We start from the raw sequence: 13,567 nt of genomic DNA on the forward strand, positions 1-13,567 counted from the left end.
CTGCCAAGTGTTGAATCTGTATGAAGTCAACTTCTTGTTTTAATATGCAGAAATGCTGTTTGATGGTGAAAAAGAGAAAATGTCAGTTTGTAAATCACTGGTTAATTATCCATGTAATTAAAAGTATCCATACTGAGCATTTGAGGAAAAAAGCTGCATGAGTTTTTCTGAAATACAAGTTAGATTTATAACTGTAGGCTGTTTTTGATTGTGAAAAGTTAATTAAACTCTATGACATCATCTAAGTAGTTCAAAAGTAGCATTGTAAATGAAGTGTTGTATGTACAAGAAAGTCAGCATGACATTTGTTTTTCCTGTTGCTTTCTCAGTGTCATATGTAAAATATTTGACCTGATCATTTGAACAATATGGCAAATCTCTTAATCTCTTAAGATGTTGATGTCAAGCTAGGTATTTAGCTACTTGTTTATAAATGTGTAAAATACTGATGATTCATCAGTGGAACATAATTTCAAATCATTTTTCCTACAGAAGTAGTACTGTTTTCCTGTTGAGGAACTGTAACTCTTAAACATTTTGATTAAAATAAATAAATAAATAAAAATTAATAGTGTACTAATAAGTATGCACTGAAAAAGAAATTGTGTGATGCTACATCCTACTAAGTACTTTGCTGTGTTTATTTATGTATTATTATTGTTATCTTTTTCACACAATAACTTCTCTTGGCTGACCACTGCATGCAGATAGTCGGAAGTAAAGTTCCGGTGAGTATAAACATGACAGTTTTGTTTCCTTCTTACGTTTTGATTGTCAGAGAACAGGTTAGAATAATCTGGACTTCTGTCATGGATTTAAAAGTTTAGTGGGCATTGGTGCATCCTTCTTTCATCAAAATAATTATCAACTACCAAAATCAGATTTGCTTTACCATTATAAATTCATTTAGAGGAATCCTTTTTGATTTATTTATTTATTTTTTTTAAGGATCTGTTTTCAGAGACTTGAAAATGAAAATTCACGTTGTTCATGGTGAGGAACAAGTACAATTTAGCCTTACCTTGCTTGTTATTGAGGGCAGTCAGTGGAAATTTTAAGCTAGATGTTGGCACGTTTCAATCTGTTTAGATGTGGATTTTTGTGATGTTCCAGTTGTTAGCAGTCATGGGTAGTTGTAAAAATGTCAGTTTTTGGGTATCAGTGTAAATAGGATTAACATAGAGGATAAGTAGTTCAAGATGAGATCACTTGCAGCGTAGCTTTTCTCCTAATAGGTTCTCTGTTACATTTTATATTAAGTCATTGTTGAATTTAGTAAGGTTTAGTTTTCTTAAACAAGAACTTGAGATTTCATTTACAGGATAAATTCAGGAAAAAGGATACAAAAGACTTTCTGGGAGTTACTACATTTTAAATGGTCCCTGAAAATAGAAAGGGAAAGATTTTAATTGTAGCGAAAGCAAGCTTTTCAAGTGTAGCAAGGTTTAGTACTTAGATTGTATTCAGTACTTCTGTTTTATAGTTAACAGGAAAAGCCCTCAAAAAACCAAACAGCCTCTGACAGAAAACTGCCTAACAGTTACCTCAGAATTTTTATTAATCTCCAACCAGTTTCAAGTAATTCGTGCTCCCATGTTATTTCTTTAAAACACAAATAGACAGGAAGAGCTTTTTTGTGAAGAAATTTAATGAAGGAAAACAGTTAATGAAGTACAGAGTATAGGAGGATGTTTTCATCTTTATGCCTGTTCTTGCTCTTTGTCAGACCTCAAATTAATAGTCATGCATTAAAAGCATGTTTTTGCACAAATAATTTGCAAAATAGAAAATAACAAATGCACCTCTTAGTGTATGGCTTCTGTATCTTATTGCTTAAATAATGCATGTATGTTGTGCATCTTCTCAGTATGGCTTTGTTTTGTTTGTTTTTTATTGGATTAATCTGCTGGAAGCTGAGTGAATCTGTGAGCATTAATGTTGTACTCTCAGAACTGGAATGATAACATTAAAAAATAACAGCTGTTATTTTTAACTTACTGTTATTACTTATATTAACTTACTGTTCTGTAAAGGCCTCCAGGCAGACAGAGCCTCCTGGGTGACAGACAGCTATCTTGTTCACTTCATTTTTTTGTTGTGTATGTCACATACAGTTATTTTCCTGAAGATTTACAGTTCTTATGTCTGGGAATGAGAACTTTGGACTGTTGATAGTATTACTATTGCAGAGATTGCAGTAGTAATTCTCTGCAACTTGCAGAGAAAGGTTGCCTATTTTGTAGAGAATGCAGAGGTTTAAGTTAAGCTTAACTAGAGATGTCACATGCTGCTGCCACTTTCCATTTCAGCTGACTGTTTAGCTACCTTTCTTGTCTTTTCAGGGCGATGATAATTCCTTTGAAATGGCAGCTTTAAATATGTTTGTCTGTGAGATGCTTAATCTGGATATTCTGTTGTGGAGTTACATTGTTGGTGCTATTTGTAATAGGTTTTCATGTTTCTCTACAATATGAGAGATGAAGTGGTTATGTACCAGGTGAAGTCTGTATTTCTGGTATAGGACCTGATGCAATGTTTACTCATACGTGAACAAATAAACAGAGCTGCCACACATAAAACTTACATCATCGGGCTTTGTTGTGTGCTAATTAAAATTTATTTTCTCGCCATACTAATGGACAGTATGTAAAACCCCAATAATTTGTTAAGAGGGAGAGGGGGAAGTATAAGCTACTACTGCCATTATATTAATATTACGCAGGTACTAGTTGGTTCTGTAACAGGTATGGTAAATTGAAAGAGGTGACCATCACAACTTTGTGATATTCCTGATCTGCTTGATCACTTAAATAGTGTCAGTGTAAGCAGAGTAGTTAAAAGATCTTGAGTTCTTGAGCTGAACACAGCTGCAGTATGAGATCTTAACTATCTGGTGTCCCAAAGAGGAGCAGCTTGTGCAGTTTTTTCTGGTCTCGTATTTTAACTGTTAAAGCCCATCCATTTGATGTGGATGTGTTCAACAGTTCTTCACCACTAAGCGACAGAATACCTGCTTATTTCTCAAGAAGCTTAAAATGCTTTTGAGTTCCTGTTTTGTTGGACAGTAGTTCTCAGGCTTGTTCACTGGCCTCCTCTGGTGACATGTCTGAGTAGTGTATAAAGCTGGGCACCTGCAAAGACCCCTTTAATATTTAATGTTACTGGTTGAGGAGTTTTTGTGTAGCTAGCTTTGAGATCACTTGTCAAAATAGACGAAGAGAAGTTGCAAATAAAAATTTTAGATCTTTAATTATATTGCTTGGTTTTCCAAAGAATAAAAAATTGTATAGATGCAAAGACATGCTTACATTTTTTTCTTCATTGTGTTCTGTATTGTAAGCTGTCTGTCCTGTCACTGTTATCTTTCAAAGCCTGGAATATATACAGCACACAGTTGAATTGATTAGGTTCCTTGAGAAAGCAAACTACATTTTCTTTTACACATTTGTTTTCTGTGATACCTCCAGGAATTCCTTTTAGCATGTTTCTTTTCTTTCCAAGTTCATAATTTCTAACTTCTTCAGAGAAGAATTTTACATGTGTGACCTAAGCTTTCATTTGAGTGACTGTGAATGATTCATGATTCGTAATAATGAAGCAATTACGTACCTTAGTTGTAATACTGAGGTGAGTGACTGTGAAGTAAATCAGTATGAAAATCAAAGGGGTTAGAAATTAATCTCTCCAAGTTCTAGTCTGCGACCAAGCCTTTGTACTTCATTTTTGACTTTGATCTTATCATAGCATTACTCAGAGCACCTCTTCTTGAATAAGGAAATAGAAGAAACAGTTCCTGGTTGTAGTGTTTCATTTAGCATGTCTAGAGGAAAGATGGGTTGAGTGAGACTGAGAAAATGCTTGCAGAAAATAATCCTGTTAAGAAGCTGAGAATTCCTTAGCATAATTTGCAGTGTTTGAATGAAAGGCTTTGAATGGATTTTGAACCACCTGTTCTGAAGAGGAGAAAAGGATAAAAGGGAAGAAGAGAGATTTCTTATTGTTATGCAGTTAAAGATGCTTAGTACTGCCAACAATGGAGAATACCTGTTCCATAAAACACTATAAGATGTAGGGGATCCTGCTGTCAGTTCTTGTACTTAATCTGTTGATAATGTGTACCTCTTCTTGAGGGCTGTTTCAGTTTTCTGGGGAGAAAGGACCTGCATAGAAGAGAAGAAGCTAACTGGTGTCCCAAGTGCCTGTCAAAAGAAAAACAGAGGCAGCAAGAGCACATCCTGGTTTAGATATGAAAGAATCTTAAATTCTTCTTCTATATAGGAACTTTCTTTGCAGTTTGCAGCAGAATGCAGTGGGAGGGTTTGGTGCAGGAAATAATCTTTTAAAATGTCGTTCTCTTTCTGAGAGCTTTTTTAAAGGTCTAACTTAATATATAAGGGCATCTGATTGGAGCTTGCATTATTTCTTTTCTTTGTATATTTGTGTGACTTACAGCAGTGCTTGTGTTGTGATTCTTATTTATATACTCGGGATTTGGGGAACATCTATTTTCTGAGATGAAAAAATTGTGTATAATCTTCTCTAGGTTTCCATGCAGCGTAATGGACAGCGTAAATTTATTCCTGTTTACTAGTTCGTTACACTGTGATCTTATAGAGTAATGGTTTTTCTGTGCTATTATGTTTTTTATTATGTAGTGCTAATTCTTCTCAACTTTGGAGCCAGGTTTATCTTTCATATCATGAAAGATCATAGCAGCATCTTTTTGTTTAGGAAATTGGTAGTGGCAGACTGTAGTTCTTCTGTATTCCTTTTCTTATCTTTATCTCTGTTCTGGTCCTTTCATGCATAACTGGCACATTTTGTTTAGCTAAAGGCACTTTGCATGTCTGCAACAAACTTCTTCAAAAGCTGACTCAAACTTGAGGGCATTCTTGGCTTTGGACCTTCACAGTCTCTGCCTGACTTCTGTTTTTGTTAGAATGTTTTATGAATGTTTTGGTAACTTGGTTATTGCATTAATATTGGAACATATGTAGGTCATAATTTCATTATATTTTAGAATTTCAGTGAAGCAAAACAAACATCAAATTTTTAGTTCTGTGCAGAAGTCTTAGGTAGAAGATCATAGCAATCAAAGATCCTGATAGAAATAAAACAGCATAAACGTAAATGCTGTTTTAGGTCTGAAACTTTTAATACTGCCTTTACACCCATGACACATCTTTATCAGGTTCTCTTCAGTTGAACTTAAAGAGGTCAGAGGCTTTAAGGACTGCATTTACTATTAATCACTTTTCTTAGATAAATCAATTTTTCTGCAAATGATCAGAGCTGTACAAAAGATTAGTTGCAGTATTTGGTAAATTGTTTTGCACACTGTCTGAATGCTAACTGATGAACATATACTTTAATGCTGAAATAGCTTTGTAAATTGTTAGTCTTGTGTAATAGTGCTACAGCAGGGATATGAACTGTGTCAATTCTTCTACATCATTTATAATGTTTTGAAGTATCTGCTACATGAGGTTGTGTCATAAGCAGTCAAACATATTAATACGGCTGTAAGATAGGAATGTATTTTTATATCCAAGAATGTAGTACATGGGCTTTGCTCAAGAAAGTGAGAAATATATTTATGATGCAAGAGGTAACATGTTCTACGCTTTTCAAAAATCAGTCAGGTTTTTTTAATAGTTGTACGAAGAAAAGAACAATTTTTGAAATTCATGCAAAAATATTGACCTTATATGTTGCCACCCACTTAAAAGTTACCATGATTTATATAACATTAACAAGCATTCTGTTTTCTGTGATAGGGTGGACTCAAAAATAGCAAGCATGAATGCACATTGTCATCTCAAGAGTATATTCATGAGTTACGATCTGGAATAGCTGAAGAAAAACTGCTTAACTGTCTTGAATCGTTGAGAGTGTCTTTAACCAGCAACCCGGTTAGGTAAGTAATTTCTGTTGTGGTTTTTGTCATGCTTGAAGGCAGACTAATAGCAATAATGCTTAAAAATGGTTGATTCTTGAAGTGATGAGATCGCTTGTTTTATTCAAGGGGGAAGTTATATTAACAGTCTGTAAAGTTGCTCTACTTTGATATCAAGTGAGACACTTAAACAATGAAATCTTGTCTTTATCCTGCAAGTGACTGGATGTATAAAACTGGAAAGTTTCTCAAACTTTCTCTCTTTTTTCTCTTTTTTCTGTGATACGCTGCATCCTGTGACAAAGAGTAATGAAAAGAGTACAACTGCTCTATATTAAGAGATGAATAATTGCCTAGAAGGTATCTTGACAATCAGCTGCTGTAAAAAGCAGTTTCAGTTAGTAAGCCTGATAGTGGAACTCTCTTTCTGCTATAATGGATCTTGAGAATTAATTTTGTATTGATTGTAATAAATTTCCTACTCTGGATGTGAATGGTGCAACAATAGTATTCAGGCTAGATCCAACTGGCTTTCTAAATCTGTTTAGTTAAAACACAAAACTTTATTCTTAAAGTGAACTACCTAGACTGAGTGTGTTTTATTTGAAACAGAAGTTTTGACTGAAGTTGTTAAAGTACTGTATGTCCCCAATGAGATGTTGATAAAAATTTTGTCATGTATGTTATTGAAGAAGCGTAGTGTAACTTTGCTAACAGAAGTTAAATGATACAATATTATCATTGATTTTTAGATTCTGAAGAAAAACCATCTGAATTCATCAGTTTTATTGTAACTTTTTCAGTGTCTTAGAAAGTATGGGTTAGGACCATATGGGGAACTGAGTGTTTTCAGGTGATTTTTGGGGGATGGAGAGGGTACATTGAGACATGGGCAGATTTAACTTTGAGGATTAAGAGAATTTGTGTGAATGTGGGATTTTTTTTTCCCATTGGTTGCAGCATGTGAAAGCACTGTGCCTGAAGAGATGTAGTAGCTGTATTGGAGGTACAGAGGCATAGCTTTGCAAACTTAATGTTGATTAATAAATAATGAAAAACATTTTTCCTCCTTTTTCCAGCTGGGTTAACAATTTCGGACACGAAGGCCTTGGACTACTTTTGGATGCCTTGGAAAGGCTTTTGGATAAGAGACAGTAAGGAATTGAATCATTTGAAGGGATGGCTGGGGTTAGCTAATGAAGATTGTACTTATGTTATTTTTCTTTTCCGATCCAAGACCAGAAAATATCGACAAGAAGAATCAACATAAACTCATCCAATGTCTGAAAGCTTTTATGAACAACAAAGTAAGAAATATTTCTGATTCATATGTTTTTAATATGGTAGTTCTTTTATTTCAAGATGAATGTAGCATGTTGAATCTTTGAGAAGGAAGGTAATCTCGTATATCCATTGTCAGACTGTTTAGGAATGTAGATCTCAAGTTAGTATATCTTTCTATTGAGTCTTGTTCATAAATTCTCCTGTTAAATATGAGTTGTCTTTATTTTTGTTAGTACTAATAATTTAGAAATGAAAATATTTGACAAATGTAATGACAGTTTACACTGAAAGTGGATAAGGAAATCAATTTCCATGTGGAAGGAAGGAAAAATACTTTGGAATTACATTAAATTAATATTTTTGCTAATAAAAAGCACTTTTCACTTGATCTGAATTTAGTATAATAACACTTTAGCTACTATTTTAAAATTGTAATGCAGTGGGTAAAGAATAAAACATTGGTCTGGAGTAAGTTGAATCTATTTCTAACGCGACTTCTCCTGTTTGAAGTAAGACAAATGGTTATAGAAGTTCAGATGTTAAACTTGAGTTACCTGTCAGTAAAGGAAAATTATCCAGGTGTTATTGCAGTGATTTATCCTACGCCCTCCCACCTTCCCCATAATAAATGTTAACTGAATATTGTTTTTAACTGCTATTATATAGTTTAGCAAAATCTAAAACACTTACAGAATAGCTTGCTGTATACATTGGCTGTTTACTCAGATTTTTCAGCCTGTCTGGTGTGAGAATAGTAAATTTCAATGTTCATATTTCTTTTTTTATTCTCCTTACTATTGCTGCACATGCAGTGTAACATCTGACAATTAGGGGTCTGATTTTTTTCTAACCTGTAGTTAATGAAAGTTGAGTAATAATTTTTAAAAAAAAAAAAAAAAAGCAAAAGCTATTTTTAAGGAGATGGCAATCTGTAAGGTTTGGATTGTGGGTTTTTCTTTTTGTCTTATTCTATTTCATTTCCTTTGCAAGAATGCAACATATAAAAGGCTATTAGTTTTTTACCTTTCTCATTCAGGATATAGAGTGAAATATTTTGACTTAGCCTGAGACTGGTAAGCTTTTGGATTGCGTTTGGATACGCGAGAGTAGTAGAAATGTAAGAATAAACTTTTTATACTTTTAGGTTTTTCAGATACAGAGTAGTAGTAAATTGGTCCCTGCCTTTTATGAGGTTGAGTATCTTTTAAGATTTTTTTTTTTTCCTTGGGAAAAAGCTTCAAATATAAGATTTGAAGACTGATTTGCATCCCAAGCAGTAATAGCCGGAAGGCTTTAGTAGAACATTATCAATTTTGGTATGAGAGTATGTGTGTTTGTGGATACCTAAAGTTCTGAAATCTGATGATGAGCAATTGAGGCAAATATTATCTTTTCACTGTAAGCTTTTTGTTTATTTAAGTATGGACTTCAGCGGATTCTTGGAGATGAAAGAAGCCTTTTACTTTTATCAAGAGCGATCGATCCAAGGCAGCCACATATGATGACAGAAACGGTGAAAATACTTTCTGCAATCTGCATTGTTGGAGAGGAAAAAGTGTAAGAAAGATTGTTAAAGCATTGTACTTGATTATGAATGTGTGAGGTGTTAGTTAGGAAGCAGTGAGAAAATTTGTCTATGAAACTAAGGTAATCTGTCATATGTTTATTTTTTTTAATGCTACTTGTAGTTTAAGTGGGAAGAGACTTTCACCTGTTCTGATGCATTAATACAGCATTAATTCAGAAAAACAAATAAGTAGAGAATCCGTGAAACAGGGCCTGTGTGGAAGGTTTGAAACAAATATGATGGCTTACTCTAGAGGAGACTTACTGAGCTGTAACTGTTCTTAAATGACTGCTGAAAATAAGCAAATGTAAGTGATTTCATATATCCCTGAGAAATGTGATCAAGAACTGTAACTTTGCCACAAGAAAATCTATCAGATTTAAACAGTTTAAAGCAGTGCGTGTTTTGATGTAAACAGTGGGCTGTGTCTTTAGAATGAGAATGTTGGCTGTTGTATGTTTTTGACAGTTTACCTTTTTTCTTAGTCTGGACAAGGTCTTAGGAGCTATAACAACTGCAGCTGAAAGGAATAATAGAGAACGCTTCTCTCCAGTTGTTGAAGGACTGGAGAATCATGAATTCTTACAACTGCAGGTGGGTTTACTTCATTTTTTAATATATGCTTGCTGTTACTTTTGTGTTTTGTTTTCTGACATTCTGAATGAAGAAATGGGCTACTGTGTGTTTTTCTTAACTTTCAAAATACTGTTTTTTATACTGATATTTTCTAGGAACTGTAGCCAAAAGTTTATATGGCTGAGAAGGATTTTGTTAACTTATTGTCCCTGATGACAATTTTGATTAATTCCTGGTCTATTTCTGATAATTTTATGAGGATTGGATGTGTCTGATTTTTGTCTGGGGTTTTTCTGAGAGTAGTGCAGCAGTGCCATTGCTACTTCTGTCAAAAAACTGTGCTCTTCCAGGTGAAGTAGTTGTTTTCAGGGTACTGATTCCTTTAGTATGTCACGTGTTCATCACTGCTTAAATGTTAGCATATAAAGGCTTCCTACTATCTGTATACACCTGAGTACTCCAAAAATTACTTTTAGAATGTAACATTACTTTCATAAGAACTTCAACTTATTTTCTTCTCATAACACAGTACTTGTAGATTTCATATTGCCGAAGTACCATGATATAAAGATATCTAGATAAAGAAAGCTAAAATTAAGGAAGAGCACAAGATTAAACTGCATGGAAGGTATCCTCCATTTTTATAGATTGTTTGTTATCTACAGCAGTGCTCTAAAGTTTGGTTAAGCTCTTTTCTAACAATCAGTTTTTTATAATATCCATAGAATGGGTTTCTGGTCTACTTCAAAAATTGTCCATTTTGAAAATACCAAGCCAGAGGTTTTTTTTATGGAATGTATTAGTTAAATTACTCAGTTTGGCAATTAAAAAGCCTTAATGAGAAATGTTGTTTTAAAAAAAAAAAAAAAAAAAAAAAAATTGCCTACTTGGTAATATAGAGAATCCCACATGCAACTCAGTGATATTGGAGTCAGTTAAGACTGTATTTCTATTCTTTGAAAGTACAGAAGCAGAGAAATTTTATGAAACACATTTGCATTTTTTCCCCGAAGTTTTTGTGTTGTCATAAACAAATAATTTTCTAATATTAGCAGTTTAGAATAAATAAAAAATATAGGTCAAAATGCTTGACAAATGCCACCTACTATGAACACGGGTGTTCCTGAAGACCTGAGGTGAAATGAAGATCAATGATCATATCTTTCTACCACTAATGGTCTTTGAAATCACTTTTAGCTGATATGCTTTCTTATCTTTCTTTTGATACTCTGCAATGAGATTGCATCTTCTCATTGCATATTGATTTAATACTAATGTTGTTCCAAATGAAATTTGGTTTAATGTCATTGATTTTACCTTATTGATTTAAAAACAAAACAAACAAAAAAAAAAAAAGAAAAAGGAAATACCACTTAAAAACAAAATGGGAAAACATCCCAAAGAAACAAACAAAAAAACAAAGAAAATACTCGTAATAAACATACAATAGCAATACTCATTAACTTGTTTCTGATAAAATCATTCTTTATGTGTAATGCATTAACATAAGCTATTAAGACAACATCTCTTCAGGGCAAAAGCAATCATAGCAGATGGCACCTTCTCTCTTTATTTGGATTGGATGTGTACTTTTGGCTTGATAAGTCATGTCATAGTAGTAGTATAACAAGAGTCATGCAAGCAAGAATGGTGATAGTACATTATCTGAAGATGTAGCTATTTAGAGGTAGAGCCTTTTAATAGAAATTAGGGCTCCTCAAGGTGTTTCATTAAAACTAAATAATGAATGTATTTAGGACTGGAAGGGTGCATTTATCTGACACTTCTTCTTTGCAGCTATTGTTTGTTTATTTCTACCCTAATGCTACTTCTATTTACACTTAACATCTTTTACTGAACTTGGTATTTCCCTGGAGTCCCATTTTAGACTTCCAATGTGCATCAGTGCTTTAGCACTGATGATATTGTCTACCTGTTTTAAAATTAATTAAAGTGCACAGCTGCTTAATTGAAGCATTAGCCAGTAGTGTGAGACTTCGGTCATTTTGCAAAAATGTTGTACAGAAGTAGACACCTGCTGATGTGGAATAATTAGTGATTTTTTTTTTTCCCCATGATTTCTGATTCCTATAAAACCAGATTGTTTTCAAATTAGCAAGTACTGGGGGAAAAGAGGACTTGCAGTGTGGAACTGTAGTGCGAGGTAACTTTCTGAAATGAAGCTTTATCCTTTACAACTGATGTAATTTTGAAGTATCAGAAGCACTTACAATATGAAAACAAAACAGTATTTGATACAGGCTAAGCTAAATGAAGTCTAGGGGTTGTCTGTGCGTGACAATGAGTAACATCCATCAGTTGATATTTGTTTTTACAAAGTAAACAAAAGTAGTATTTATTTGCATTGTATGCATGCTAAAAGTTTGTCTCTTTTTCCAACAACAGGTAGCCTGCATGCAGTTCATCAACGCCCTTGTTACATCTCCAGAAGAACTTGATTTCAGGATTCACTTGAGAAATGAGTTTTTACGTTGTGGCCTGAAAAAATTATTGCCTGTAAGTAGTTTGTATGTAGGAATTGATCACAATAAACTGATTGTGATTGTTGAAGAGAACAAAATTGTTTTATGAATGACTTGGAGTGGAGGAGGTCCAACACGGAAGGCCCATCAAACCTAATTTGCTTTTATTCTGCATAGTGGCAGATAGTTTTGTTACCTTCAACTATAAGTTAAGATGCAGTAACTTTCTGAAAAGTAGTAGTTTTACTTTATATCCACAAAAAACATGTTTTAGGCTCTCGTTAACTATAAACAGGATGGTAGTTGAATCAAATCAGTATATTAGAAATGAAAGTAGTCATCAAACTGAGCATAATTTCTGATGTATAAGTTACAATATCTACGTTGAACTCAAGTCATGATTTCTGAAGGAAATTAATGTCAAAAGTATAGAAGGATTTTTCTTTTTTTGTTCCTTTCTGTGCTTAGGGCTTAGGGGTTATTTTTCAAGAAACTTAAGTGCTTAAAGATTCTGAAAAAAAAAATTCAGGAGGATCAGTGTTTCTCTGTATGAATGCATGGTATGCTTCTCTGGTTCTCAAACATTAGAAATAATATATATTCCACTCAAAAGAAATTAAAAAGTAACTTTCAGTTCATACATATCTGGTATGACAGTTCTAGGCGAATTTTCATTCAAAGCATAGAGTTCATTCATTCATGCTAGTGGCTTTTGAAATAGTTTTTTGTGTCTATGATTTTTGCCAGTAGGAAGCTAGAATTGAGTATTTCTTTTTAGTGGATTTGTGTGTGCATATTTTAAGGAAAAGATTGCTTTCTTCCCCCTCCTTCCCCCCCCCCCCCGCAGCTCTAACTATTAAGTTTTGTGTTATTTTTAACATGTAAATACTTCTCAGTGTACTGTAAATGTTTTTGTGCCGTGATGTAGCTTAGCTATCATTAACATAAGTTGTAGGCGTATCTTCTTTACACTTACTTAGGCTCCCTAGGTTCACTTCTGTGAATGTTTTGTAATGTTCTTATGCTTCAACAAATCTGAATTGTCAACTGTGTCCTTTTAGGAAAAGTCAACGTAGTGAGGTTTCATGTTTCTATAGTCTATACCTGCCATATTAGTTTATATTGTGCCTTCCACATAAGAATAATCTCAGGCAGTGTGTAACTAGCTCCTGTTTAAAATGTATTTTCTCCTCCAAAGTTTGCCTTATTTTGTTGTGATACAGTTTTGAAGGGGAGGTGATGGTGATGGAATTCTTAAAGGAAAAAAAAGCACATGTTAATTTTGCCATCTTGAACATTAGGCCTTGAAAGAGAAGGAGAATGAAGAGCTTGATATTCAATTGAAAGTGTTTGATGAGAGCAAAGAAGAAGACTTAATTGAACTATCACATCGTCTGAATGATATCAAAGTTGAAATGGAATATCCTTTGTAAAAACTGTGTTATTACATAGATTAATAACTTTATTATATATGTACAGTTATTTTGTCACACTTATGTATTATACATGTATAAGTGCTTCCTTGAGCTAGTATCAATTATTTGTAGTCAAGTGTGTGGGTTAGGTAAGTCATTAGGAACTCAATTTTTTGTAAGTATAGTTCATTTAGTTTTACTGAACAAAATTCTGACTTGTGCTGCATGAGGATATAAAATAACAGCCATGAAAAAATATAATTTTTGAGGAAAAAGTAACTTGATATCCAAGTTGAAAGAAAATTTTTAAAGTAGATTGTAAAGCTTGAGATACATGTGTTCTGTT

General features: G+C 33.5%; 1 protein-coding gene across 6 annotated transcripts in view; it reads left to right on the forward strand.

Moving 5' to 3' along the window:
- DIAPH2 (diaphanous related formin 2) overlaps nt 1-13,567 on the forward strand; it is a 146,510-nt gene that overhangs the window by 19,967 nt on the left and 112,976 nt on the right. For 5 of the 6 annotated variants that reach the window (XM_052672766.1, XM_052672768.1, XM_052672769.1 and 2 more), the window contains 8 exons: nt 708-728; nt 5,778-5,917; nt 6,976-7,050; nt 7,134-7,203; nt 8,601-8,737; nt 9,233-9,341; nt 11,730-11,840; nt 13,108-13,226. In XM_052672766.1, the coding sequence (XP_052528726.1) occupies nt 708-728; nt 5,778-5,917; nt 6,976-7,050; nt 7,134-7,203; nt 8,601-8,737; nt 9,233-9,341; nt 11,730-11,840; nt 13,108-13,226 (782 nt within the window). The remainder of the gene's footprint in view (nt 1-707; nt 729-5,777; nt 5,918-6,975; nt 7,051-7,133; nt 7,204-8,600; nt 8,738-9,232; nt 9,342-11,729; nt 11,841-13,107; nt 13,227-13,567) is intronic. The other variant, XM_052672767.1, reaches the window with a different exon arrangement.

Source organism: Tympanuchus pallidicinctus, unplaced genomic scaffold (genome assembly GCF_026119805.1).
Source record: "Tympanuchus pallidicinctus isolate F22 unplaced genomic scaffold, pur_lepc_1.0 scaffold13, whole genome shotgun sequence".
In the NCBI taxonomy this organism is placed as follows: domain Eukaryota; kingdom Metazoa; phylum Chordata; class Aves; order Galliformes; family Phasianidae; genus Tympanuchus; species Tympanuchus pallidicinctus.